This window comes from Numenius arquata, chromosome 2 (genome assembly GCF_964106895.1).
Source record: "Numenius arquata chromosome 2, bNumArq3.hap1.1, whole genome shotgun sequence".
In the NCBI taxonomy this organism is placed as follows: domain Eukaryota; kingdom Metazoa; phylum Chordata; class Aves; order Charadriiformes; family Scolopacidae; genus Numenius; species Numenius arquata.
In genome coordinates this window covers 53816724-53839565 of record NC_133577.1, presented here as the reverse complement: position 1 = coordinate 53839565, position 22842 = coordinate 53816724, and the positions used below count along the sequence as shown (strand labels likewise).

General features: G+C 57.7%; 1 protein-coding gene across 1 annotated transcript; it reads right to left on the bottom strand.

Annotated features, from left to right (window-relative positions):
* Positions 1-5500: 5500 nt before the first annotated feature.
* On the bottom strand, positions 5501-21016 carry SRF (serum response factor). The gene is made up of 7 exons (XM_074168138.1): positions 20555-21016; positions 18811-19077; positions 12529-12790; positions 10224-10343; positions 9283-9474; positions 8673-8749; positions 5501-8405 (listed from the first exon to the last, which is right to left on the bottom strand). Exons 1-7 carry the CDS (start codon positions 21014-21016, stop codon positions 8310-8312), a joined length of 1476 nt encoding a protein of 491 aa, XP_074024239.1. The 3' UTR covers positions 5501-8309.
* Positions 21017-22842: the final 1826 nt, after the last annotated feature.

The following is a 22842-nucleotide window of genomic DNA, read 5'->3' as shown; positions in this document are numbered from 1 at the left end:
AGTATTGTGTCCAGTTTTGGGCACATCAATACAAGAGAGATATCGAGGTGCTGGAGCGAGTGCAGAGGAGGACAACGAAGCTGGTGAAGGGCCTGGAAGACAAATCCTATGAAGAGCGGTTGACGGAGCTGGGACTGTTTAGTATGAGGAAGAGGAGGCTGAGGGGAGACCTCATCACTCTCTACAACTACTTGAAAGGACACTGTAGAGAGGTTGGTGCTGGTCTCTTCGCACAGGTAATTAATGATAGAACGAGAGGGAATGGCTTCAAGCTCCAGCAGGGTAGGTTTAGACTGAACATTAGGAAAGAATTTTTCACAGAAAGAGTGGTCGGGCATTGGAATAGGCTGCCCAGGGAGGGGGTTGAGTCACCATCCCTGGATGTGTTTAAGAGACGTTTAGATGTGGTGTTGGGGGATATGATATAGGGGAGAACTTTGTAGTGTAGGGTAGATGGTTGGACTCGATGATCCCAGGGGTCTCTTCCAACCTGGATGATTCTATGATTCTAATAAGGCCAAGTGCCGGGTCCTGCATTTTGGTCACAACAACCCCAGGCAACGCTACAGGCTTGGGGCAGAGTGGCTGGAAAGCTGCCCAGCAGAAAAGGACCTGGGGGTGTTGGTGGACAGCCGGCTTAACATGAGCCAGCAGTGTGCCCAGGTGGCCAAGAAGGCCAACGGCATCCTGGACTGGATCAGGAACAGCGTGGCCAGCAGGAGCAGGGCAGTGATGGTGCCTCTGGACTGGGCACTGGTGAGGCGCCGTCTAAAGTGCTGTGTCCAGGTTTGGGCCCCTCAGGACAAGAAGGACACTGAGGTGCTGGAGCGGGTCCAGAGAAGGGCAACAAAGCTGGTGAGGGGTCTGGAGAACAAGTCTTATGGGGAGAGGCAAGGAAGCTGGAGTTGTTCAGCCTGGAGAAAAGGAGGCTGAGGGGAGACCTTCTTGCTCTCTACAACTCCCTGAAATGAGGGTGTAGCCAGGGGGGGTCGGTCTCTTCTCTCAAGGAAGAAGAGGAAATGGCCTCAAGTTGTGCCAGGGGAGGTTCAGGTTGGATATTAGGAAGAATTTTTACACTGAAAGGGTTATCAAGCATTGGAATGGGCTGCCCAGGGAAGTGGTTGAGGCACCATCCCTGGAGGTGTCCTCCTCCCTGGAGGAGCCCCACAGGTAGACGTGGGGCTCAGGGACATGGTTTAGTGGTGGACTCGGCAGTACTAGGTTAATGGTTTAACTCAATGATCTGAAAGGTCTGTTCCAACCTAGAAATTCTATGATTCTATCAACAATTGCATCTGCAAGAGCTCACTTGCTTGTGTTACACTGCGTGTTGGTTTGTGATTAATGAACTTTGTTAAGGGCTGTTGCCGCGTAGGCGAAAGGAAGGCTAAAAGCATGGGACGTCAGCACCAACATCATTGAAAATGCAGCATTAACCAAAAATTGCAGATTTTGGTGACAAAAACCCAATCCAATCCTACACAAACCAGTGCGGCGACTTCTTCAGGCCTGGGGTTGTGGGGCAGTCCCAGCCCTGCGCCCCATCCTCCTTGTTTGGCCTGCTCCAGTGGGAACTGTGCCCTCTCTCAGCTGGTTTGGGGTCGGACGGCTGCCGTAGTCTCAGCGTTGCTGGAGAGGCGACTGAAGCCAGTTGCACACAAACCCGGCCTGTTTCTGGTGTTACACTGATCTGTAATGCTCATACCATAAAATCTAAATTCCTACCCTCTGCCCATATTTCCCTCCCTTGACGATCCTTACAGCCATTAGCTACAATCCAGTAGGTGCAGGTGTCTATCAGTCTGTTAGCATTTGTTTTAAATTATAAACAAACATTAAAATCACAGGCTAATCGGATGAGAAGCCGGTTTCTTATTTGATCATGGAGCAACTTCATGTATGTGCTCGATTTAATTTCCACCCTCCGTATCAGTGCAGCTGACTAGACAATTTCCATGTTTTATAATAGCAATTAGCAATTAATACAACCGTATAATTGCAATTAACCATAGGCTGGAAAAATCAGTGCGGTGCTGCATCAGTCTGTGAGGACCATCCTCTAAAGCTGTGGCACCGATGGGGGACTGTAACTGTTTGTGTTTCCGAGGCAGCCTCTTGATTTCTCCATTAGTATGCGTAACCCCTGTTGATGCTCTCTTTCCAGAATCCCATGGATGCTCTTGAAATCTCTGTGTTTTCCATTAACGTCATTTTCCTTCCCTATTAACGCACAAGGCATTGTTAAAATTTAGAGGACCGAACTGGTATTTAGTTAACATCATGCTTTGCCTTTACAAGTCCCTTCATCTCTTGTAGAGATAAACACGGTATATTTGCACTAATCAGTGGAAAATAACTTCCTAAATGCCACGCAACTCTACATAAAAGCCGATCACCACAAGCACAGCGATTGCTGTGTGCCTCTGTTCTTGGCAACTGTTATTTTGTGCAGGTGCTGCACCTGCAACGCTGCTGTGTTTAATGTCACAAACACGAGGTGGTGATAACGCTCTGCAGCGGGATGTGCAGCCTGGCTGGTGGCATCGGCTGGTAACATCAGCTGGCAATAACCCCGCAGCCAAAATTTGTCACCAACAATAAATGGCAGTGGCCGGATAGGACGCAGGCATTTTGTTTTGCAACGCTGAAATGTTTTCTGTGGTATTCGTAGGCCCTGCTTATGTCTTGGCTCCGACGGTCTTGATGCCATGCTTAGTCATTTATCCTAAAAATAAAGGTTACGTCTGTGGTACCTTGCTCCGTGTTAGGAGTTTTGTCTGTCCTACGCAGACCCCTGTGCACAAGTGACACGGGGTTAGTTGTGCTGATACGGGGTTTGTGGCGCTGAACCACCAGACGTTCTCTGCGTAGGTGGCATGCTGAACGTGGGGGTGGCTGTGGTGTAACCCATAAAAGTGAAGCACCTGCCCTCCCGGTGGGGAAAGGGCCGTTTCAGCCGTGTTTTGCTCCTTAAGCACTTTCTGCACAATCTTCTCTGCTGCTGCTACGCTGGGACGTATTTTCTTCAAATTGCACTGCGAGGAAGAGCGCGGTCCCTCCACCGCACAGACTTTTACCAGTGCTAAGCTTTCCGTATCCTGTACTGGTATCTTCTCCAGGGCCTGATGCCGTGTAGAGGCTAGCAGTTGCGTTTTTAGCTGACCCAGCAGCACTGATGACCATGATGAGACCCTCTCCCTTTGGTTTCTTTCCCACCTTTAGGCACTTTACTGAGCCTCCATGTGCCCTGGACCTGGCTTCCAGGGAGCCTACAGGCATCCACGTTTGACCCCACTTTAAGTAATACCTCTCCAGTTTGGACTTTGAATATTGCCCTATCTTCTCATAGCAGTTTTCTGCAGGGAATTTAACAGTCTTGGTGTTGGGCCTCATAAAAACAACAGTTAAGCTCCATCCCTAAAGACATCAGGTGTCCAAAATTAATGGACTTGGAAGAGGGGAAACAACCTCATTTTCATTTGAGACCTGGATGAGACACCTGTCAACGTCAGAGGAAGCTGTTCTGCCTGCAGCCTTTCGACCGGTTTATTTTAAAGCCCAGTTTGTTCTTTCTCCTTGTCCAAAGGCCTGGGGATGGTGCTGCACACCCCAACCGCCATGTCTGGATGCTCCGAGATGCCAGCTGCACAACATCTCCCATGATGACAGGGCCTTGTCCCTGTCATGTCCCATACCAGGTAAACACTACCCTTACAGCAGCATCTTCATACAGAACTTTTATCTCTCCTGGAAATACCTCTGTGAACACTAAAAAATAGTCCGCCCCTCTTTGGTTTATGGTAGGTCATCAATATATAAATACATAATCCACCTGGGGCCAGGCCTAGGAATCATCTTTTCTTTGATGTTACAATGGCAAAAATTGCTTTTCCGAGGCTTTAGTTATTGCGTAACTACCCCATAAGCAGCGCGGACTGTTTGTCCTCCCTGATTTAACTCTTGCTTGAGGTCCTCCCTGTTAACACACGTGAATTAGACAATTCTTTTTCAAAAGTCCGTGTTCCTTCTCATTCCTGGTTTTTATTTCTCCTGATTCAACACCGTGTCCTGCTCACCAGCACCGTTCCCGAGCTTTCAGAAAGGACAGCCCTCCCAGCTCCTCCGGCCCACCCACTGGCTCTCAGACTCCCATAGTAGAAATCCAGCAGGTCAGGTCATAGAATCATAGAATGGTTAGAGTTGGAAGGGACCTTAAAGATCATCGAGTTCCAACCCCCCCTGCCACGGGCAGGGACACCTCCACTAGAGCAGGTTGCTCAAAGCCCCATCCAGCCTGGCCTTGAACACCTCCAGGGATGGGGCATCCACAACTTCCCTGGGCAACCTGTTCCAGTGCCTCACCACCCTCACAGGAAAGAATTTCCTCCTAATATCTAATCTAAATCTCCCCTCTTCCAATTTAAAACCATTACCCCTCTTCTATCACTGCACTCCCTGACAAAGAGTTCCCCCCCATCTTTCACGTAGGCCCCCTTAGCAGGAAGGCTTCTATGAGGTCTCGCCTGAGCCTTCCCTTCTCCAGGCTGAACAACCCCAACTAGCTCAGCCTGTCCTCACAGGAGAGGTGCTCCATCCCTCTAAGCATCTTCGTGCCCCTCCTCTGGACCCATTCCAACAGGTCCATGTCCTTCCTGTGCTGAGGACGGCCAAAGCTGAACACAGTACTCCAGGTGAGGTCTCACCAGAGCAGAGTAGAGTAGAACCCCCTCCCTCGCCCTGCTGGCCACATTTCTCTTGATGCAGCCCAGGATGCAGTTGGCTTTCTGGGCTGCCAGTGCACATTGCTGGCTCACGTTGAGCTTCTTGTCCACCAACACCCCCAAGACCTTCTCCTCAGGGCTGCTCTCCAGCCATTCTCCACCCAACCTGTATTTGTGCCTGGGATCGCCACGTCCCAGGTGCAGGACCCTGCACTTGGTTGTGTTGCACTTCGTGAGGTTTGCATGGGCCCACCTCTCAAGCCTGTCCAGGTCCCTCTGGATGGCATCCCTTCCCTCCAGCGTGTCAACCGTGCCACACAGCTTGGTGTCATTGGCAAACTTGCTGAGGCTGCACTCAATCCCACTGCCCGTGTCTCCGACAAAGATGTTAAACAGCACTGGTTCCAGTACCAATCCCAAGGAACACCACTCATCATTGGTTTCCACTTGGCTATTGAGCCGTTGACCGCAACCTTTTGAGTGTGGCCATCCAGCCAGTTCCTGATCCATCCATCAAATCCATGCCTTTCCAATTTAGAGACCAGGATGTCATGCAGGACAGTGTCAAAGGCTTTGCCTAAGTCTCACCTGTGCAGGGGGGCAGTGGGGATTGGAGACTTTTGCAAAGAGCCCCTCTTTGCCACATCATGCCCAGACAGCCCCCCCCTTCCCGCAGTACACAGAAAAGACACGGGAACCTTCCTCTGATCCCCGTTCATTGGCCCTAAGGTGTGCGTCGTCCCCTCCCACAAAGCATGGCCAAAATCCCAAATCTGTGCACAAAATGATAACATTTATTGAAAGAGTAATTTTTTTTTTTTTTTTTTTAATACAAAAGAAAGCTCTGTACATAGTACTGTGATTACTTCCACATCCTTCCAGAAACACAACCCTGGAAACCGGAGGGAAAAAAAAAAAAAAAATAATCCCACACACACTTATGCGTACACACGCGCACACACGCACGCACACACACACAACCCTCAAACCAGTAAAATGAACTAAAAATGTCACCACACAATAAATGCCATTTCATCCCTGATACACAAGTGTTCTTACAAGTCTGCACTTAAATAAAATACACCATTAGCGTTTAACCAGCAGTTGCCTTTGGGGAGCCAGGGAGGGGATGCGGACCCCCTGTAGCAGCAGGGGAACTCCTGCCACCCTGGCCCATCAGCTCTGCTCCACCCTGCTAGCACAAGCAAAGCGGAGCAAAGCCAGGCCACAGTGATGTGCTGGGGTAAAGGACAACGCACACCCCAACCCCATCCTTCTTCCTGGAAGAACTCCTAGGTACCCAGCCTTGTTTTGGAAGCATCACTGAGCAGCTTTCACATACCTGGCGAGGGGGCACGGCACAGCACTCCCACCTGCTCCGAGCTGCGGGGGTACGCGTCGCTCTCAGAGCGAGGATACTAAGGGGAGGCAGCATGCAAGGTCACTCTCACCAGATGGGCCAACCCCACTCCCCACGAGCCCTCCCCAGGCTGCGTAACAGAACAAGGGCTGAAAGAACGTTCTGGGAGGTCTTTGCACAGGGGGCCCTGGAGGGGACCTGTCCACATCTGTGCACTAAGGAACGGCTGTAGAGGGGAAACTACAGCCCAGATCATCAGCCAGGAGTCCAGGAGATGCTACCTGCCCAGTGAGCAGGGAAAGCAAGGATCAGCCACTGCTAGCCACTCGCCACCCAGGGAAGAGCGGGGACACCCATATCCCTTAGGCACACGTGGCACTGCTCCACACCAAAAGTAGTGATAGAACCCCCACAGGCCCCAGGATCAGAGGTGAACGGGGCAGCTATCAGAAAACCCAGCCCATCTCTGGTTTCCGGACACGCTGCAAGACCCTTGCTCCTGAGGGATGGGTTTCCCACTTCTCCAGAGAACAGCCACTGCTTTCACTTGCCTTCTGCCCATTAAGCCCAAAATGATGGGTATGGAGTCCTCAGTACAGGTAAGTGGGAAACAAGCATCCCACTCAGTTCAGCTTGATCCCTGGCACATGCTGGTGGGTGGAGAGCGCAGCTTAAACGCTAATGCTGAGGGAACATGTCCAAGGTTACAATACAAACTCAAAAGCAAGGCCCCTTTCCTGCCTCCATGCCCACCCACCCCTCTCCCATCCCCCTGGTACAAACCCCATGAAAACTGTACAGGAGCCAAACTTTTATTCCTTAAAGAATTACATAAATACTGAGTTTAACACTTAGAAAAATAAAGTCATTTTCTTTTTTTTTTTTCTTTTTTTTTTTTCTTTTTTTTCTCCAAGGCTTCTTTTGTCTTTAACTTAAAAAAAAAAAAAAAAAAAAAAAAGTTACAGTAGCTGCTTCTTCCCCTAAAGATTCAGCAGCTTCTCTCACTTGCTCACTCTCCCTCCAGGGACAGGGCTAGGTAGCAGAGCCATTCACAGCAACTCCCATGCAGGACCAAGCATGCTCCAGCCCTTCTCCCCTGGCCTTGCTGAGCCTGCACAGGGCATTACGGCTGCTCTTCCACAGCCCGGGATGGCCTGCAGGTCACCCTGGTGGCTCAGAGGAAGAGCCTGCCGCCTACCCAGCGGCTCAGTGCCCCATGGGCTCTTCCCTTTGACACTTGAGTTGTTTCTCCACCTTGCATCAGACACAGAAATTTAGAAAGCGCTGGCTGGAGCTGCAGGGGGATGTGGGAAAGACCCAGCCACGTTCCCCTGGGTGTACGGAGTCCGCAAGCAGTGCGAGGGCTAAGAAGAGAGTGTGGGGCTAGGCTGGCCACGGAGCACCCCCGGGAGCTCTCCTGGGCATCCAACCGACCACCTCAGCTGTGCGAGGGCAGCCGCTGGGGCAGAGCCAGGCAGGCTGCAAATCTGCCGGGCAGCCCAGCGAGGAGGCACTGAGGGCTCACTGTAGTGCATACGAGGAGGACCGGGCCACCATCTGCCGCAGGCTGTGCCCTTGACCTCCCAGAGGGAGGGCGCGCAGGCCCAACCAGAGATGCACGTGCAAGCTGGCCACTCGCCCCCTCGTCCAGAGCCCAGGGTGAGCTGCTGCGGCCAGGACCCGTCACCCCCACAAAGGCACATTGCTGAGGCCAGCAGCACAGCCTCGGCCCGCTCTGCTCCCAGCTGCGTCCGCAGGACGGCTCTGGGTCTGAGCTGAGCCCCACGCAGAGCAAAAGCTCATGGGCGAGGTGACTCGGAGCACCCAGGAGGAGCCCGAGCCTCCAGCTGGGCACGGCCCGCGGTATTTATTTACAGCGCGGAGCGATCCTGCCCTCGAGAGACACGTTTCTTTGGCTGGCGTGAGACGAGCACAGCTCCCGCAGCGTCCAAACGCCCCCCCCAAGCCCTGCATGGCCCCAGCACAGCTCCAGCCCAGGCGGGTCCTGCAGCCCCACGCGCATGCCTCTGTGTGTGTGTGTGTGGGTGGGTGGGTGGATAGGTGGGTGGATAGGTGGGTGCGTGCGTGTGTGTGTGCATGTGTGGATGAAGGAAACGTGAAAAGGCAACAATAAATAACTGGTGCAGTCTGTACGAGAAGGAATTGCCACCAGCCCCGGCACTGGCACGACAAGCCAGGGACAGCACAAGGCCGGCAGCAGAGGCCTCTCAGTCACTCTTGGCGCTGTGTGAGGTGTCCAAGTTGACCACCTGCAGCTCCGTCAGGCTGCTGCCACTGCTGCTCTGCTGCCCGATGACAGCCATCTAGAGAGAAAAGGGAGGAGGAAGCACTGGGGGATAGCATGCCTTGAGACCACGTGTGCCAGCAGCCAGGGTGGCACTGTCCTCTCTGGGCACCTGTCCAAGGAGGGCAAGACTTCTTCACCCAAGGGTGTGTGGCACTGACATCTTTCGCAAACCTGAGGACTGGCCCTACCCAAGGGCCCGGGTCTACCCAGACTCACAAAGGAAGTGCAGGCAGGGGCAGAGCAAGGACACCCCCCCTGAACGCGAGTACCACTCTCTGCCTACCTGGTGAAGCTGGACAGCTGAGACTGGGATCTGAACGGTGCCTGATGGGGCTGTCAGGAACACTTGGGGGACGCCACCTGCCACAGAGAGAGAGCACAAATGATGCCGTCCCTTAAACACTGCTCCCCTGTGGGTCCTTTCTCTGAGCTCCATGGAGATTCACAAGGATGAAGATGCCTGTTTGCACGCATGGAGGCATCCCAGGAGAAAGCCACATGTGCGAGCTTTCCAAACGCTGGGAGAAGCAGGCACAAGCTCTCAATCCAAACCATGCAAAGCAGCATGGCTTCATGCTGCTTTGCCCCCTCATGCAATCACACATCCTCTTCAGAGCCTCCTAGCTCCCCTCACTGCCTGCCCCATATGCCACCCGTCACAGTAACCCTCACCCTTTTTCCCCAGCAAACAGCTCAAGCAAACCCTTTGCACAGGAGAAGAGCAGGATCTAAAAGCGTGCATCAAGCATCCCTCTTGCCAGGCTGTTGTACAGCCACTAGGACTGCTTAGAAGAAAATTCTTATAAATTAATATACAGCACAAATACAGGTGAGAAGGAGAAAAATCAGGGTGCCAGAGCACTTAAGGGAGCATTGACAGACAGCTGTCTTACCCTGATCCTGGACCTGGCCGTGGGACACCTGCATCGCTGAGGGCGCCTGTGAAAAAGCGTTGAGGACTGCAAGTCCACCGTCCGCAAGGCCAGATGTGGGCGCGTACATCACCGCATGTGGGCTGGGGTACATCATGTGGCCACCCACAGTGGTTGGCACAGACGACGTCATGATGGTCGCCGGGAGGGTCACTGGCACCAGGACAGACTACATGTGAGCCACACGAAAGGAGTCTGCTACACTCGCACGCCTGCTCAGCATCCCTCCCTCAGCCACCCTTGGCATGCCGTCCCGAAGCAGCAGGTGCACGGTGATACCCATCTTGCTCTATACCAAGCTCTTGGGGAAAAGCCCCAGGGAACAGGCAAGGAGAGCTCAAATCTCTCCTTTCATGAGTGAGTATGAGAGGGCAGAAAAGCACGGTAGCCAAATATCCCAGAACTGAATTCAACTTGAGATACAAGTTTCCTTATGAAGCTTTAATAACTCTGTTGAACTGGATTCAGCCTGGACTCACTCGGCACCTGAACTCAGATTTTGCTGAAAAGAGGTGTCCTCTGCATCTACAGTAAAAATCTCAAGTAGATGTGAGCCAATGCCTTGTGCTAGGGGCAGTGATAGCTCACTAAGAAACCATCTGAGAACTGGGCAACCTGTTCCCAGCTCCGTCCTGCAAGTAAGAGCAGATGATGTATCTGGAGAGGCTCTGAAATCCCTTGTAAGGTGCCCTGTGCACAGCGGCATCTACCTAGACACAGCATAGCACAGGGGCTGGCAACAGGCATGAATACACCTAGGAAACGGTCAGAAAAGCTGGGGTAGAGTTGGTCTGAAGAACGATCTTGGGGAGGGAGCAGGCGTGAGGTCTGTCGGTGTGGGTTGTTATCAGCAGTGGTTAGGAAGGAAGACAGAACATGGTTTACCGTAACGTCCAAATTACCTGTTCCGCTGGAAGAGGTCTGGGTAAGGTCAGTGCTGCTGTCACTAGAGGGAGACGTTTGCTGCGGTGCTTGGTGCACCTGGATTGCCTGGACTGGGACCTGCTGAGCCATGGTACCACCTGGGGGGAGAGAGGAACCCATGAGCCTGTGGCTCAGCAGGGATACAGGCACTCTGGGGCCATGCGAAAGCCCCCCAGTCCCTCTCTCTGGCTGCACACAGCTGCACAGTGTAGCTCCACACTGTGTTGGGGAAGACTAGCCCGAAGCAGCATGTGGCAGAAACCAGGTCCTGCCCCAAAGAGCAGGCTAAAACCTGCTCTTTCCAGGCACACAGGGGCCAAGGAGGCGTTAGCTGGCCTACAGGGCTCCAGAGAGAAAAGGAAAGGTCACAGCAGCTTTTTTTCCAGCTCCCAGGCATGGTTCAGGAATGTCTGGGGCTTTCCTCACCATTCCTGACTCCACCAAGACACACAGCGCAGATGATGTTGGGAGGAGAGGGCCCAACACATGCCCCCAGCGATGCCCATGCTCAGCCAGCCCTGCAAGGATCATCTCACTGCATGGAGAGGAACTGCGAGAGCCCAAATGACCAGGCCAGCTGGACCCCACCACCTTGACGCTCTGGAGCCCAGCTCCATCCTCCACAGGGCACTTGGGGAACAGTTATTTCAGCCATCTTGTGGTCTCAAGGACACCACAGTGCCCTGCACGGGGATTAGAGACCACCGGGTGCCGAGGTGTGCACCCCAAAACCGCAGGGGCATGTCCACACAGCCTCCGGCCCAGCACACTCACTGCAAAGCTCTTCAGCTCCAGGGGAGAGCTCAGCACAGAAAGCTCCCCTTCAGGCTCACGTCCTGTCTCCAGAGGGAAGAGCAAGGGAAGCCAGAGGTCAGGAATCACCAGCCGCCTCACTCAGACCGGGCATCTCCCCACGCACCACACCACAGAGACATGCACCCGTTACTCTCTTAGCTCCTCCAGATCACAAGGGAAATCCCATCCCCTTTGCACAGGCCCCCTCTGCCTGGGCCCAGAGGAGCCATAAGGGCTCCAAGAAAGCGTGCAGGCTACCAGATTCATCGACTTGGGCGCAAACAGGCAGGCCACAAGAAATACCGTCTCACTCTCGGAGCTGGTCCCCAGGTGATGGCTAGTAGAGCCTAGCCCTGCTCTGAAACTCCAGCCCAGCCCCAGTATAACACCTGGGGATCCTTGACTCAGCACAACAAGAAATTCCTACAAAGGACAATGCACGCAAGGCAGCACAGCAGCACCGCTCCCTCCTCTGCTCTGGCCCTCTCCTGATCTATCCTCCGCACTGTGGTTCAGTGACTGACTGCGGATCCAAATACAAAAGCAAGGGCAGCTGCTCAGAGCCAAATGCCAGCACTCGGAAAAGCACCCGTTGGGCATCTAAGCCCCTGCGGCCTCCTTCCATCAAGTCCTCCCAGCAGCACAGTTCAGCCTCAGCACAGCCGCACCAGGGATCTGTCTCCTCTGCGGTTGCTAGCCGCAGGGCAAACCCTGGGGCGGGAGACTGACAACCCGCTGCTTCCCTTGGTCTGTATCCCCCAGGATGCTGCCGGCCCTGCTTATGCCAAGCATCCTCTGCCCTGTCTTCCCCACCTCTCCCCTCTCTCAGCCGGGGGTGCCCTGTGCTCTGCCTCCTCTGCGCTCCCACCTCAGCTGGGGGTCAGCTCTCTGGCCAGGACCAGTTACCCCACAGATGCCTCCATCCCCCCCCACCTCAAGCAAGCGGAGGAGAAGCGAGTGCTGACCTGTCAGCGACACGATCTGCCCTCCAGCTCTGGCAGGGAAGCGGAAGACTGTCTGTTGTGCCTGCTGCAGCTGTCCAGCCGTACCCGTGACCACCTGGCCCTGCTGGCTGGAAAGAGCCAGGGAGTGCGGCTGTAACTGAGTGAGAGGAATGGTAGGGGTCCCCGGAGAAAGGGAAGCACCTGCCAAAAGGAGGGAGAAAGAAAGGCTTTGTCACCACCAGCTCTTTTCACTCCCTCCAGGCTTCTCGGTGCTGCCCTGGGGTCCCAGCTCAGCTCCCTGCCACCATGCCCTTCCCAGCAGCAGGGCCAGCTAGCAGCACTCTAAGGAGATAGTCCCTACATGACCCTTCTCCAGCCACTGGCCTGGCTGGGCTCGAGCAAGGAATCCCAGCCAAGCTCACCCTACAGCAGCAACCACTCTGTTTCCTCCTGCCACTAGGTCTCCTCTCCTCCGGAGAAGGCAGCACCACACTCCAGATGCAGAGACGGATGGATGTAGTCCTCAGCCCCTTAAGGCACTGACCTGACATGAGGGTGAAGCCGGTGGGTATCGGCATGAGGCCCCCAGACGTCACTGCACTGGCTCCAGTAGTCTTCAGCACTGTCCCGTTGGCACTGGTGACGGCATTGGGGCTGATGCTGGCAGACACTGGCGCCAGGTAATTAGTGATGGGGAATGACGGGCCACTGCTGACCTGCATGGAGGTCGAGGTGGTGGGGGCTGTCTGGATGGTGGACGTTGTCCCCGGCAGGTTGGTGACAGTGAACGCTGGTTTCAGTGCGTCCTGTGGAAGGAGAGATTGTGACAACTCAGACCAGCCCTTGGACCCGGTCAACATCTGCCCATGAGACCAAACCAGGCTGCGTAGGTTGCATCCCCATGCTAACCCATACCCCCACAGCCTGCTGCCAGCATGTGGAGCAGAGCCAGGGTAGCAGAGAGGAGTTACTTGTACAAACACGAGGAGACTGTGCCCAATAACGCAGCATGAGGAGAACTGGAGAGAGCTCAGCGTAAACCTTGGACACAAGCCCAGGGCCACACAGGTCCCCTGAGAGACTTCCCTGCAAGACAACAGGGGACCAAGCAACCCTTCCCCTCCCCAGGAGTCCCCGCAGGCTCCAAGGAGAGGAGAACAGCCTCTTTTTGGCACACACCAGGCAAAAGCGGCCTTCGGCAAGGGACAGACGTAAAGGCAAACACAGTGTCTCCTGTCAGGAACACACACCACTTCCCGTATGGCAGGAAACACATGGCCAAGAATTAGCCGAGAACTGGCTCTTAAAGGCAGCTGTACACTGAAAGCGGCAAGGGAGAGGTGAGCAAGGCCAAACCCGGACACCAGGGAAAGCCCGAGCCCAGTTCCTTTGAAAGGCACCGGGGAACGCTTCCACAAATCTCCTGGAGCAAAGGGGAAGCACCCATTTACCAGTCCACTAGCAGGAGGTGGGCATGAGGCAAACGCTTCCAAGGGACCCTGCATGTCAGCTACAGCCAACACGCGCTATGGTCCTGCGAGGAGCACTGGAGAATTTTGACACTGAAAGGGTTATCAAGCATTGGAACGGGCTGCCCAGGGAAGTGGTTGAGGCACCATCCCTGGAGGGATTCAAAAGACAGGTTGACATGGTGCTGGGGGACATGGTTTAGTGATGGGTTTTCTTTTTTGTTTGTTTTTTGTTTTTTTTTTTTTGTCAGAGTTAAATTGATGGTTGGACTAGATGATCTTGAAGGTCCCTTCCAACCTAGATGATTCTATTCTATGATAGGACAGCATCACCAGGCAAGTTGAGCACCAGGAGGAAGAGAGTCCTGCACTGGGCCAATCCTAGCCTGAGGGACTGGCCTCCTGGGCCTGGGAACAAGGGAGGAACGTGTGTGCCAGGCTGCAGGGTACATAACACCCCACTTTCCACAGCCACAAAGCACGTGGCTGGACGTGGCTTGGATCTGGAGGAACCAACCAAGCCCAGCATGACCCCTACTGCCCCTGGCAGTGACATTTCACCTAACACACTTCCTTCCCCCAAATCCCCCTTCGGATACCCAGGCTCTCCACACCCCCTCTCTCAGCTTGGCCAAGAGCAGACTGCAAAAACACTGCTCCCCGGGAGACCATGCCACAGGCCACAAGGGACCTGCTGTCCCCCTGCCCCGCCACGGCTGCCGGCATGCCTGGGAAGAGTTAAGGCTGCCACGCTCCCACCCCTCCCACTGCAGGCTGGTGGGCCCAGCTCTCCCACGTGCTAAGCCTTGTTCCCAGCTTGTCAAGCTGCCAGGAACGAGGAATTCACAGCTCAACGAACAGCTAAAAAAGGGAAGGCAGCCCATTTTGGACAGGGGGAGCCAATCCCGGGCACTCAGCCGTGCCCCAGGGCCCGGGGAGGGAGGAGAGCAACGCCCCTCCGCCTTGGCACCGGAGCCCCTCAAGTCCGAATTAGAAGAGGCACGTGGTAACAGAGCGCAGCCCAGCAGAGGCACTTTCCATTAGCTCAACCACAAACTCCTGCCATCCCACATGGGACACAGAGGCTGTGGGTGCTCTCCCCCCCACGTGGGTGACAGGGCAGAGCTCCCCCCACAACCACCCCGAACCCACTAGGCCATGGGAGCCATAGCAAAGCAGGGTGGGTCCTGTTCCCGGCTGGAAAGGCCAGGCTCCCTCATTCCCAGGTGTAGCCCTGAAGCTGTGGAGCCCTGAGATACAGTCCCCAAGCAGCCAGGGCACTTGGCATCCCCCCCACACTCAGTACTCTCAGGGCTTGAGGGGGCATCCCGAAAGATTCACAGCACCCTACTTGGGGGGATTCCCAGGACTCTCTCGAAGCACGAGGGCAAACCTCAGTATGTCCTGATACTGTGAGGGCAAACCTCATAGTACGAGCTGTGCAAAGGCGTGTGGGAGGGAAGCTGTGCCAGCAGGCTCGAACCACGCACGCCCCATCTCTGCTCTCCCTACTCTGCCACGGGCGAGACTCCGGGATTCCTCCGCTCTTTGCCGTGTTTCTCACGGGCTCCAGCAAAAGCTCCCGGTACAGAAAGAGAACTGGGAGAGACCTTGGGATTAGACACCTATTGTCTTCTCCCCATGCCTATCCGGGATGTCTCGGAGCCCCCTAGGCACCTTGCTCCCGCCAGCACCCTACACACGTGAGGCCAGCCTTCAATAGGAGCCAAGTCATGGGTCACCTTCGGCAGAGATCACCCACGAGGCCACAGAGCACGGCAGCCCTCAAGTCCCTTCTCTTCCTGATCCAGCTGCACATCCATTCCCCACCACAGCTCACCGCAAACTTCAGCTTGCGGAGCAGCGCCTGGGGAATCGAGGCTCAGCGTAGCAGCAGATGTCCGCACAGACCCACGCCACTGTGCACACTTGATAAATGTTATACAGCGCAAGCGGATGACAGGGCACGGCCCCAGGCCATCTGATGCCCATCCTGGACCATAGCAGGGTCTTGGGGACAGAAAACAATCCCACTCCGCCGCTTCTCCGGGGGCCACCCGGGAGAATGATGCTCAGCATGGCCCAGACTCACCAGCCAGCATTATTATGCGGACGTTGCAGGACAACTGGCCTTGGTTGTACATGGGAAATCCCAATCCGGTCTCCAACACCTGGTCTGCATTCCAGATGTGGCAGGAAGTCCCACCTTTTCCCCAGCCCAAGAGATGACCAGATCGGGACTACTCCTATGCTCTCATCCCAATCTAGAGCCTCTGAGCTTCTTCCCAAATCCCCTCTCCCCACATAACCAAACCTAGAAGACTGCATGAGAGCATCGTGTCCTCTGAGGCCCGCAAAAGATCAGACAGGCCGGTGCACGACAGTATCACGGTGAGGCTACAGCTGCCGTCTTGAAAGTACAGCGTGCCCCAGCCCGAGCTTAGCTCCGCGGCAGGGAGTTTGGGTTTGGCACAGCAGGAGGATCTCAGAGCTGCTGCTGGCTGCAGCGCAGAGGAACACCAGCTGGCTGCTGACTGCAGGTAACAACAGCCTGGCTGCATTGCTTCCCCCTCTGCTGCAGCAGCTGAACACAAGGAGGTTTCGTCCATACGGAGAAGCCCATGAGGCAGAGTTAACAAGAAGGCCAGGGAGCAACTTGTCCAACCCTCTCAGAGCATCCTATGTGGCTGGACCTGACAGTCTGGGTACTTAATTTCCTGCAATCTCCTCCGATGAGGCACCTGTAACCCAGCCCTGAGTACCACCCACCCCTCAGCAAGGATGCCAGCCAGCTCGCATGGCCCACCCACATCCTCAGAGCCCTGCATCCTCAGAGGGCTTCTTGGTCTATCTGAATTGGGCCAATCTCTGCCAGAGCACCAAACCAGTCTTCCAGCCTTGCAAAAGGTACAGCAGGACTGGGGAGGGTCAGGCTGGGACTGTCCCCAGCCCCAGGGCTTGCCATGACAAGAAGCCTCAGCAGGCCAGGGGTGGGTTTGCTGAGAATGTCAAGCAGAAGACAGGGCCACAGGGCTACTCCAGCCCCGCACCGAACGCTGGCTGTGGCCACAAGGCAGCCCACTCTGAGCATTACCACACACTTGTGAGTACTGGGATGGAGCTTGCAGGGCACTAATCATAGAATGGTTTAGGTTGGAAGGGACCTTAAAGATCATCGAGTTCCAACCCCCCTGCCACGGGCAGGGACACCTCCACTAGAGCAGGTTGCTCAAAGCCCCATCCAGCCTGGCCTTGAACACTTCCAGGGATGGGGCATCCACAACTTCCCTGGGCAACCTGTTCCAGTGCCTCACCACCCTCACAGGAAAGAATTTCCTCATAAGATCTCATCTAAATCTCCCCTCTTCCAATGTAAAACCATTACCCCTTGTCCTGTCACTACACTTCCTGACAAAGAGTCCCTCTCCGGCTCTCCTGTAGGCTCCCTTCAGATATTGGAAGGCTGCTATGAGGTCTCCCCGGAGCCTTCTCTTCTCCAGGCTGAACAACCCCAGCTCTCTCAGCCTGTCAAGTGGGAGCTGCATCAGAAAGCGGGCAGGGGGGAGTTGTGTTAAGAAGATCTCCTCTGCAGAGTAACTGCACCCCAAGAGCACACTTCCTTTGGGGCCACTCAGAATTATTTTCAGGGAAAAATCTTAAGGGACACGATGTGGACAAGTCCCGTGCCAGGGACAGGTCAGCTGCCATGCACAGCGCTTCCCGAGCCTTCAAATAACTCCAGGCACAGGTAATTTATCTCATTACAAAACACCCCTGGGACTTGCCTTTTCATCCAGGAGAAGCCCAAGAGACACAAGTCCTTACAAACCCAGGCTGCACAAAGGAGAAATTGCTGGTGACAATGGGGTCCTTCGCCTGCTGGAAAGGGCTGGCACAGCTCACACTAGGAGGCACCCAGGGGAGTCATGCCAGATTGAGACAGCCAGGACTCTTGTTGGGCTCCCATCAGCGGGAAGCCTTCCCAGGGACTCTTCCAGGCTCCAGCAAAGAGCTCTCCAGCCAGCAATACCGTGGCCCACCACAGCTCCTCTGCCTGCAGGGATCTCTGGGGCTGCTGGTATTTCTCAGGGCTCAGCAGCGATAAGCTTTTGCTCGGTGCAGCGCTGCACACACGTGGGGAAGAGGGCATGGAGGAACAGCGGCTGCCGGATACCCAGCAGCGCCGTGACCAGAGCTGTTGGGCTGCCACAGGATACAAACACGCAGCCAAAAACCCCCGTAGCCCCAGCCAACATGCTGGGCACATCTCAGGCAGGGCTGCACTCGCTACCTTTGGGATTACAGCCCAGAGATCTCAAACGCTCCTCTCCAGGTTCTGGCTGCTTAATGTTTGGTGGCTACTGTATGGCAAGGATGCTGCTGCGGCTTGCTCACAGTTGGCTGGAGGACTCCTAGAGCAAGGCCACAGCTCACCCGGAAGGATGCTTTTGCAGCAATCCCAGCACCCATGCCACGAGCACAGGCACAGCAGAGCTGCGGCAACTTGCAGCACCCGACAGCGCTCTGCGAAGGCCCTGGGAAGCTGTGGCACAACCCCCCAGTTCAGCATGCCATCCCGGCCTTGCGCCACCAACTCCCCTGCTTCCCACCTCCAAGCGCCTGCGGAGCCGAGCCCCAGCCTGCAGAGGAAGCAGCGGTAGCTCCGAGGAACAGCAGGAGGGGATGCAGGGACGAGGCAGGGCCCTTCCAGCAGAAAAGGGCCACTGCCCGACTCCGCACACCCCACAGGGCAGCCCCTCTGCGGCACCCTGAGCGAGAGGCCACAAGTGACACCGGGGCAGGGGGCCGGCGCCTGCAGGGACAGCAGGCAGGGAGCAGAAGCGGTCCGTCCAGCGAAATGTTTCCATTCCCCGTGTCCTCCCTGCCCCCTTCCAAAACAGCACCAAAGCAAGAGACAGCTGCAGCTTATAAGGAATGTGAGGGGCCCTGCCAGGGACTCTGGCGAGGGAAACCAGGCCTTATAAGGCCATGGAGGCAGAATCAAATTTTTATCAATGAGTGCAAGAGCACGGAGACGCCCGGGGAGAGATAACGGCACCGAGAGCCAGCCAGGGGGGGTGGGCTGGGCCGGTGGGGAGCCCCGCTGCAAAGGCCAGGGCCAGGACACCTGCCACCCAACTTCCCTCCCTCTCCGAACCCCCGCCACGGCCAGCCGAGTGAAGGAGCCAGCCCCGGGAGGCCACGGCACAAGCTCGCTGGAGTCGCAGCAACAGGGGGACCCATCCTCAGCTTCCCAAGCTGCTCTTCAAAGGAGGGCTGGGGATGGTCAGGGCTCCCAGCACAGCCCCACAGGCACGGCCCATGCCCCCCCCACCCAGGGCGCACAGGCACATTACCTTGGTCTCCCCACTGCTGTCTGACTCAGACACCTGGTAGGTGAGGTCCGTCTCCTCAAAGCCCGTGGCGCTCATGCGCTGGTCAGTGGTGGGGTCCGAGCGTGGGGGCGAGTCTGGGGAGTTGAGGCACGTTTGGATCAACGCCTTCCCCGTCTCACTGGTGATCATGGGCTGCAGCTTCCGTGTGGCAAACGTGTACACATGGCCCGTCTCGCTGGCCACCAGCAGCAGGACTTGAGTGCCGGTCAGCGTGGAGAGTTCGTAGGCCTGGCAGCAGCACAAAGGGAAAAAGAGGGAGTCACAGACGGCAGGGACACATACAGTGCAGGACAAGAGTCCCCAGCATGTCCCTGTGCTCCCAGCACGGCCCTCCTTTCGCTCACACCAGCTCCGGTTCCCTCTCACCCCAGAGGAGCTGTGGCCTCTAAAACCAACTCAAGATTGATTCCCTACAGGTCGAAGTGCCCCCTCCTGTGTTCCCATCTCCTTTAGCATGCCCTTAAGGGACATGCATGCCAAGGGGCCACAGGAAAAGAGTGGTTCCCTCAGGAGAGCAGCAGGAGGACATGGGGACATAGGGCTGATCCCATTCTGGAAATCCCACCTGCTTCCCCAGACACACCTGGATGCCACCCCCCCAGCTCACTTCTGCTGAGCCATGTGAGAGGATGCTACTCAGCCCACACGTCTCTGCTACCTCTTTCCCCTGACTGACACCCCAGCTCGGCCAGGACCCAGATCCCCCGCTCAGTCTTCACAGTCCTGAGCGCGGCTGCACCCGGGCACCCCTGCCGTGAGGCTACCTACCACCCCCCCGCGATCGAAGAACACTCTTCATATGCCGTCACGGCACACTCGGCGGTCTCGCACGAGCTACCGCAGACAGGACAGCCTCACACCGCATCCCGTGCGGCCAGGATGTGCCCAACGGTACCCCACAGCCCTGCCCGGTGACACCCCACAGCCATTCCCACCTCCCCGGGGAGCACAAAGTCCAGCTCGGCGGGGATGCGGCACTGCTCCCGTTCTTCAGAGGATGCTACCAGAGCCAAGGGGGATGCAGATGAGCCAGCAGCACTCAACTACACGCTAAAATCCACACACCCCCCAGCACCCCAAGTTTCTAATCTGTCCTTGCACGACGGCTCCAGCCACCGGGAACCACGGAGAGCACTCGGGACCGGCCGAGAAATGGCGCCGGCCCCTTCCGCGACCGAAGGGGCCAGCCTCGGTGGGGCTGGGCAACCTGGCCGTGCCACAGGACTGCCGCAGCACCCACCAACGGCTCACGGACAGGAGCCCCGAGGGCCACCGGGACGCCGCTCAGCTCCAACCGAGGGCCGGTGGTTGCACCGGGACGGGCCTCCCCGGGCGCAACAGCCGGCTGGGGACCGCCGGGCGCCCCCGGCATCCCCGGGCTGCGTGACCGCCACCACCCTTCCCGCTCCCGGCTGCCCCACCGACGCCAGGGACCGGCCGCAGGCGACAAGCGGCCCCGCCAGAGGCTCCCGCGCAGCACCCCCCCGGAAGGAGCCGCTGCCGGGCCGGCCCCCCCCCGCCCCGCGGGACCGGGAAGCCGCCGCCGCCGTTTCCGGGCACGGCCCCGCCGGCCGGCTCCCAGCTCGGCCCGGCCGCACACCGCCCGGGGGCCGGGGCTCTCGCCCGGGCTACCGGCCACGGAGAGGCGAGTGCCAACCGACAGTCCCGGGCCGCCCCCGCCCCGGCCGGAGCCCCGGGGCCGCACCTTCTTCATGATGCCGGTCTTCCTCTTGCTGAAGGTGGTGTAGCGCCGCAGCTTGTTGTCGATGAACTCCATCTTGATCTTCACCCGGCCCCGTGTCTTCTTCCCGGGCTTGGCGCCGCTCACGGCCCCGCCGCCCCCGCCGCCGACGCCGCCACCGCTGTAGGCGGCCGCCGCCGCTCCCGCCGCGGGCCCCGCCGCCGCCGCCGCCGCCTCGGCCAGGCCACGCTTCACGCCGCGCCGCTCGCCGCCCAGCTCCTCCTCCTCGGCCGACTCCGAGTCGCCCTCGCTGCCGCTGTACAACGCCTCCCGCTCCAGGCGGCCCCCGGGCGGCCCCGCCGCCGCCGCCGCCGCCCCGCCGCCGTTCGCCCCACGCGGCACCGGTACCGGCGACCGGCCCAACCCGGAGCCGCGGGCCAGCGCGGCGGCGGCGCCGTTCCCGGCCCCGGCCTGGCTCGGCAACATCGCGGCGGCGATGGCGCGGGTCGGGTCGGGTCGGGTCAGGCCGGCCCCGCCATGGCCCCGCCGCCCGCTCCGCGCTCACGGCCCCGCTCCGCCGCCGCCCCCGCCGCGCCGCGCCGCCCCCATATAAAGCGATACAATGTTGCCTTTTATGGCGAAGGCGCTCCTTATATGGGGCGAGCCGGCGCCCCGCCGGGAGGCGCCACCCTATTGGCTGGCGGCCGCCGAGCGCCGGCGCCCATTGGCCGGCGGCTGGCGTTTGATTTGCATACGTTCCGACTGCGCTCGCGTCACTCCGAGATTGAAACACGCAGGGAGGCTCTTAAAGGGGCAGCGCGCCGCGCCGAACGGACGGGGCGGGCCGGCGGCGAGCACCGAGGGCGCGACGGCACGGTACGGCCATCCTGCATCGGGGCGAAGGAGACCGAGCCGAGATCGCCCGGTTCTTCCAGCCCTCTGCTCCCAGCTGCCAGGCGCTCGCGTCCTCGTAGCGGACGCTCCACGTGGCTGAGACTCCTTGCCTGCCTTGCCGTCCTCGCGATGCAGACGGGAGGAGCTCCGCACCGCGGCCACCACCCCACCGACAGCCTCTTGGTGATGCCACCAGGTGCGGCTGCAGGCGACCTTCCAGCCGCGCCGTGCCTACACCCTGCAGGGAGACAACGTGCTGCCCGCTGGTCTCTGGTGGCCACAGGGTCTGCCTAGGGTCGGGAGGAGGGGGACACGGTAGGAGGGGACAAGCCACGCAGCGGAACAAGCGATGGGAGGGGCTGGGGGCCACATGTGTGCTCAAGGCGCAGGACCGGGCAGGTAGGACCAAAATATACATTGCCCGAGCACAAGTTGGCCACTGGTCTGAAGAAAAAGGGTCTCCCTTTAAACAGGCTGGGCCACAGCTACCTTCAAGTCCACGGGAGGGGGGGAATGGGGACCTTGTACTACAGCCGTCCAGGGGTGGGTACAGACCCCCTGTCCCCTGGGGAGATGGCTGGGCTGGTCCCACTGCACAGCCGGTGGCACCTGTCCACCCTGACTCTGCAGCTCAGAGGGTTCCTAGCGGGTGACACAGGCCGTGTCCTCTGCTCAGCTGTGAGCCAGGACCTCCACAGGAGAGGGACAGCCCATGTAGGCATGCGGGTCAGCGAGGACCGCGCAGCCCCGGAGCTGGAAGCTGTGAGGAGAGAGCGTACCACATCCTTGGCTGAAAAAAAGAAAAAGGGGCTCTCCAACACACCCCGTCCCACAAACAGGAACTGCAACCCAGGGCAAGACCTCACCTCCACCAGCACCAGTCCTGCCACAGACCCATTTTTGCCTCCTGGGCACCCCACGGAGGGTTCTGCAGCTTCCCCAAGCCCTTTCCATATCTGCCTCATCACTCGGAGGACGTGCCCCCTCGCCACCAGCCTTCACAGCTGTCTCCCCCTCTTTAGGGCCAGCCCCCCTAGAGAGCAAGGGAGTAACTGCAAAAACCAAACCACCCCCCTGGCCTCCACCGCCTCCCCCTCCTTCCCCGCCAGCCATGCTCCTCCAGTGAGCACACATGCCATTTATAGCTCCCAGCAGGGCTGCTGGGGACTCACATGCCTCCCATCACATGCCCTGGCCGCCCTCCCTTCCAACTGAGCGCAAACTACACCTGGCACAGGTGAGAGGGAGGCCCCGCCGTGTCACGCCAGGCTGAGGAAGGGGGTCACTGAGACCCTCTTCATGGCTGAGAGCAACTGGCCCATGGATCTGGCAGCTGGAGATATACCAACCATCGCAGGTACCAGGATTGGGGTTCCCCTCGCCCACGGGGCTGCTACACGCTCCCTCCTTCCCTCTTC

Bases quoted from the DNA above. Each gene is read 5' to 3' on its own strand.
- SRF (XM_074168138.1), bottom strand. From the start codon at position 21,016: ATGTTGCCGAGCCAGGCCGGGGCCGGGAACGGCGCCGCCGCCGCGCTG. The intron at 19,078-20,554 runs GTGCGGCCCCGG...TGCTGCTGCCAG, and splicing joins AGACCGGCATCATGAAGAAG to GCCTACGAACTCTCCACGCT. The intron at 9,475-10,223 runs GTAATTTGGACG...TCCTGGTGCCAG, and splicing joins GACCTCTTCCAGCGGAACAG to TGACCCTCCCGGCGACCATC.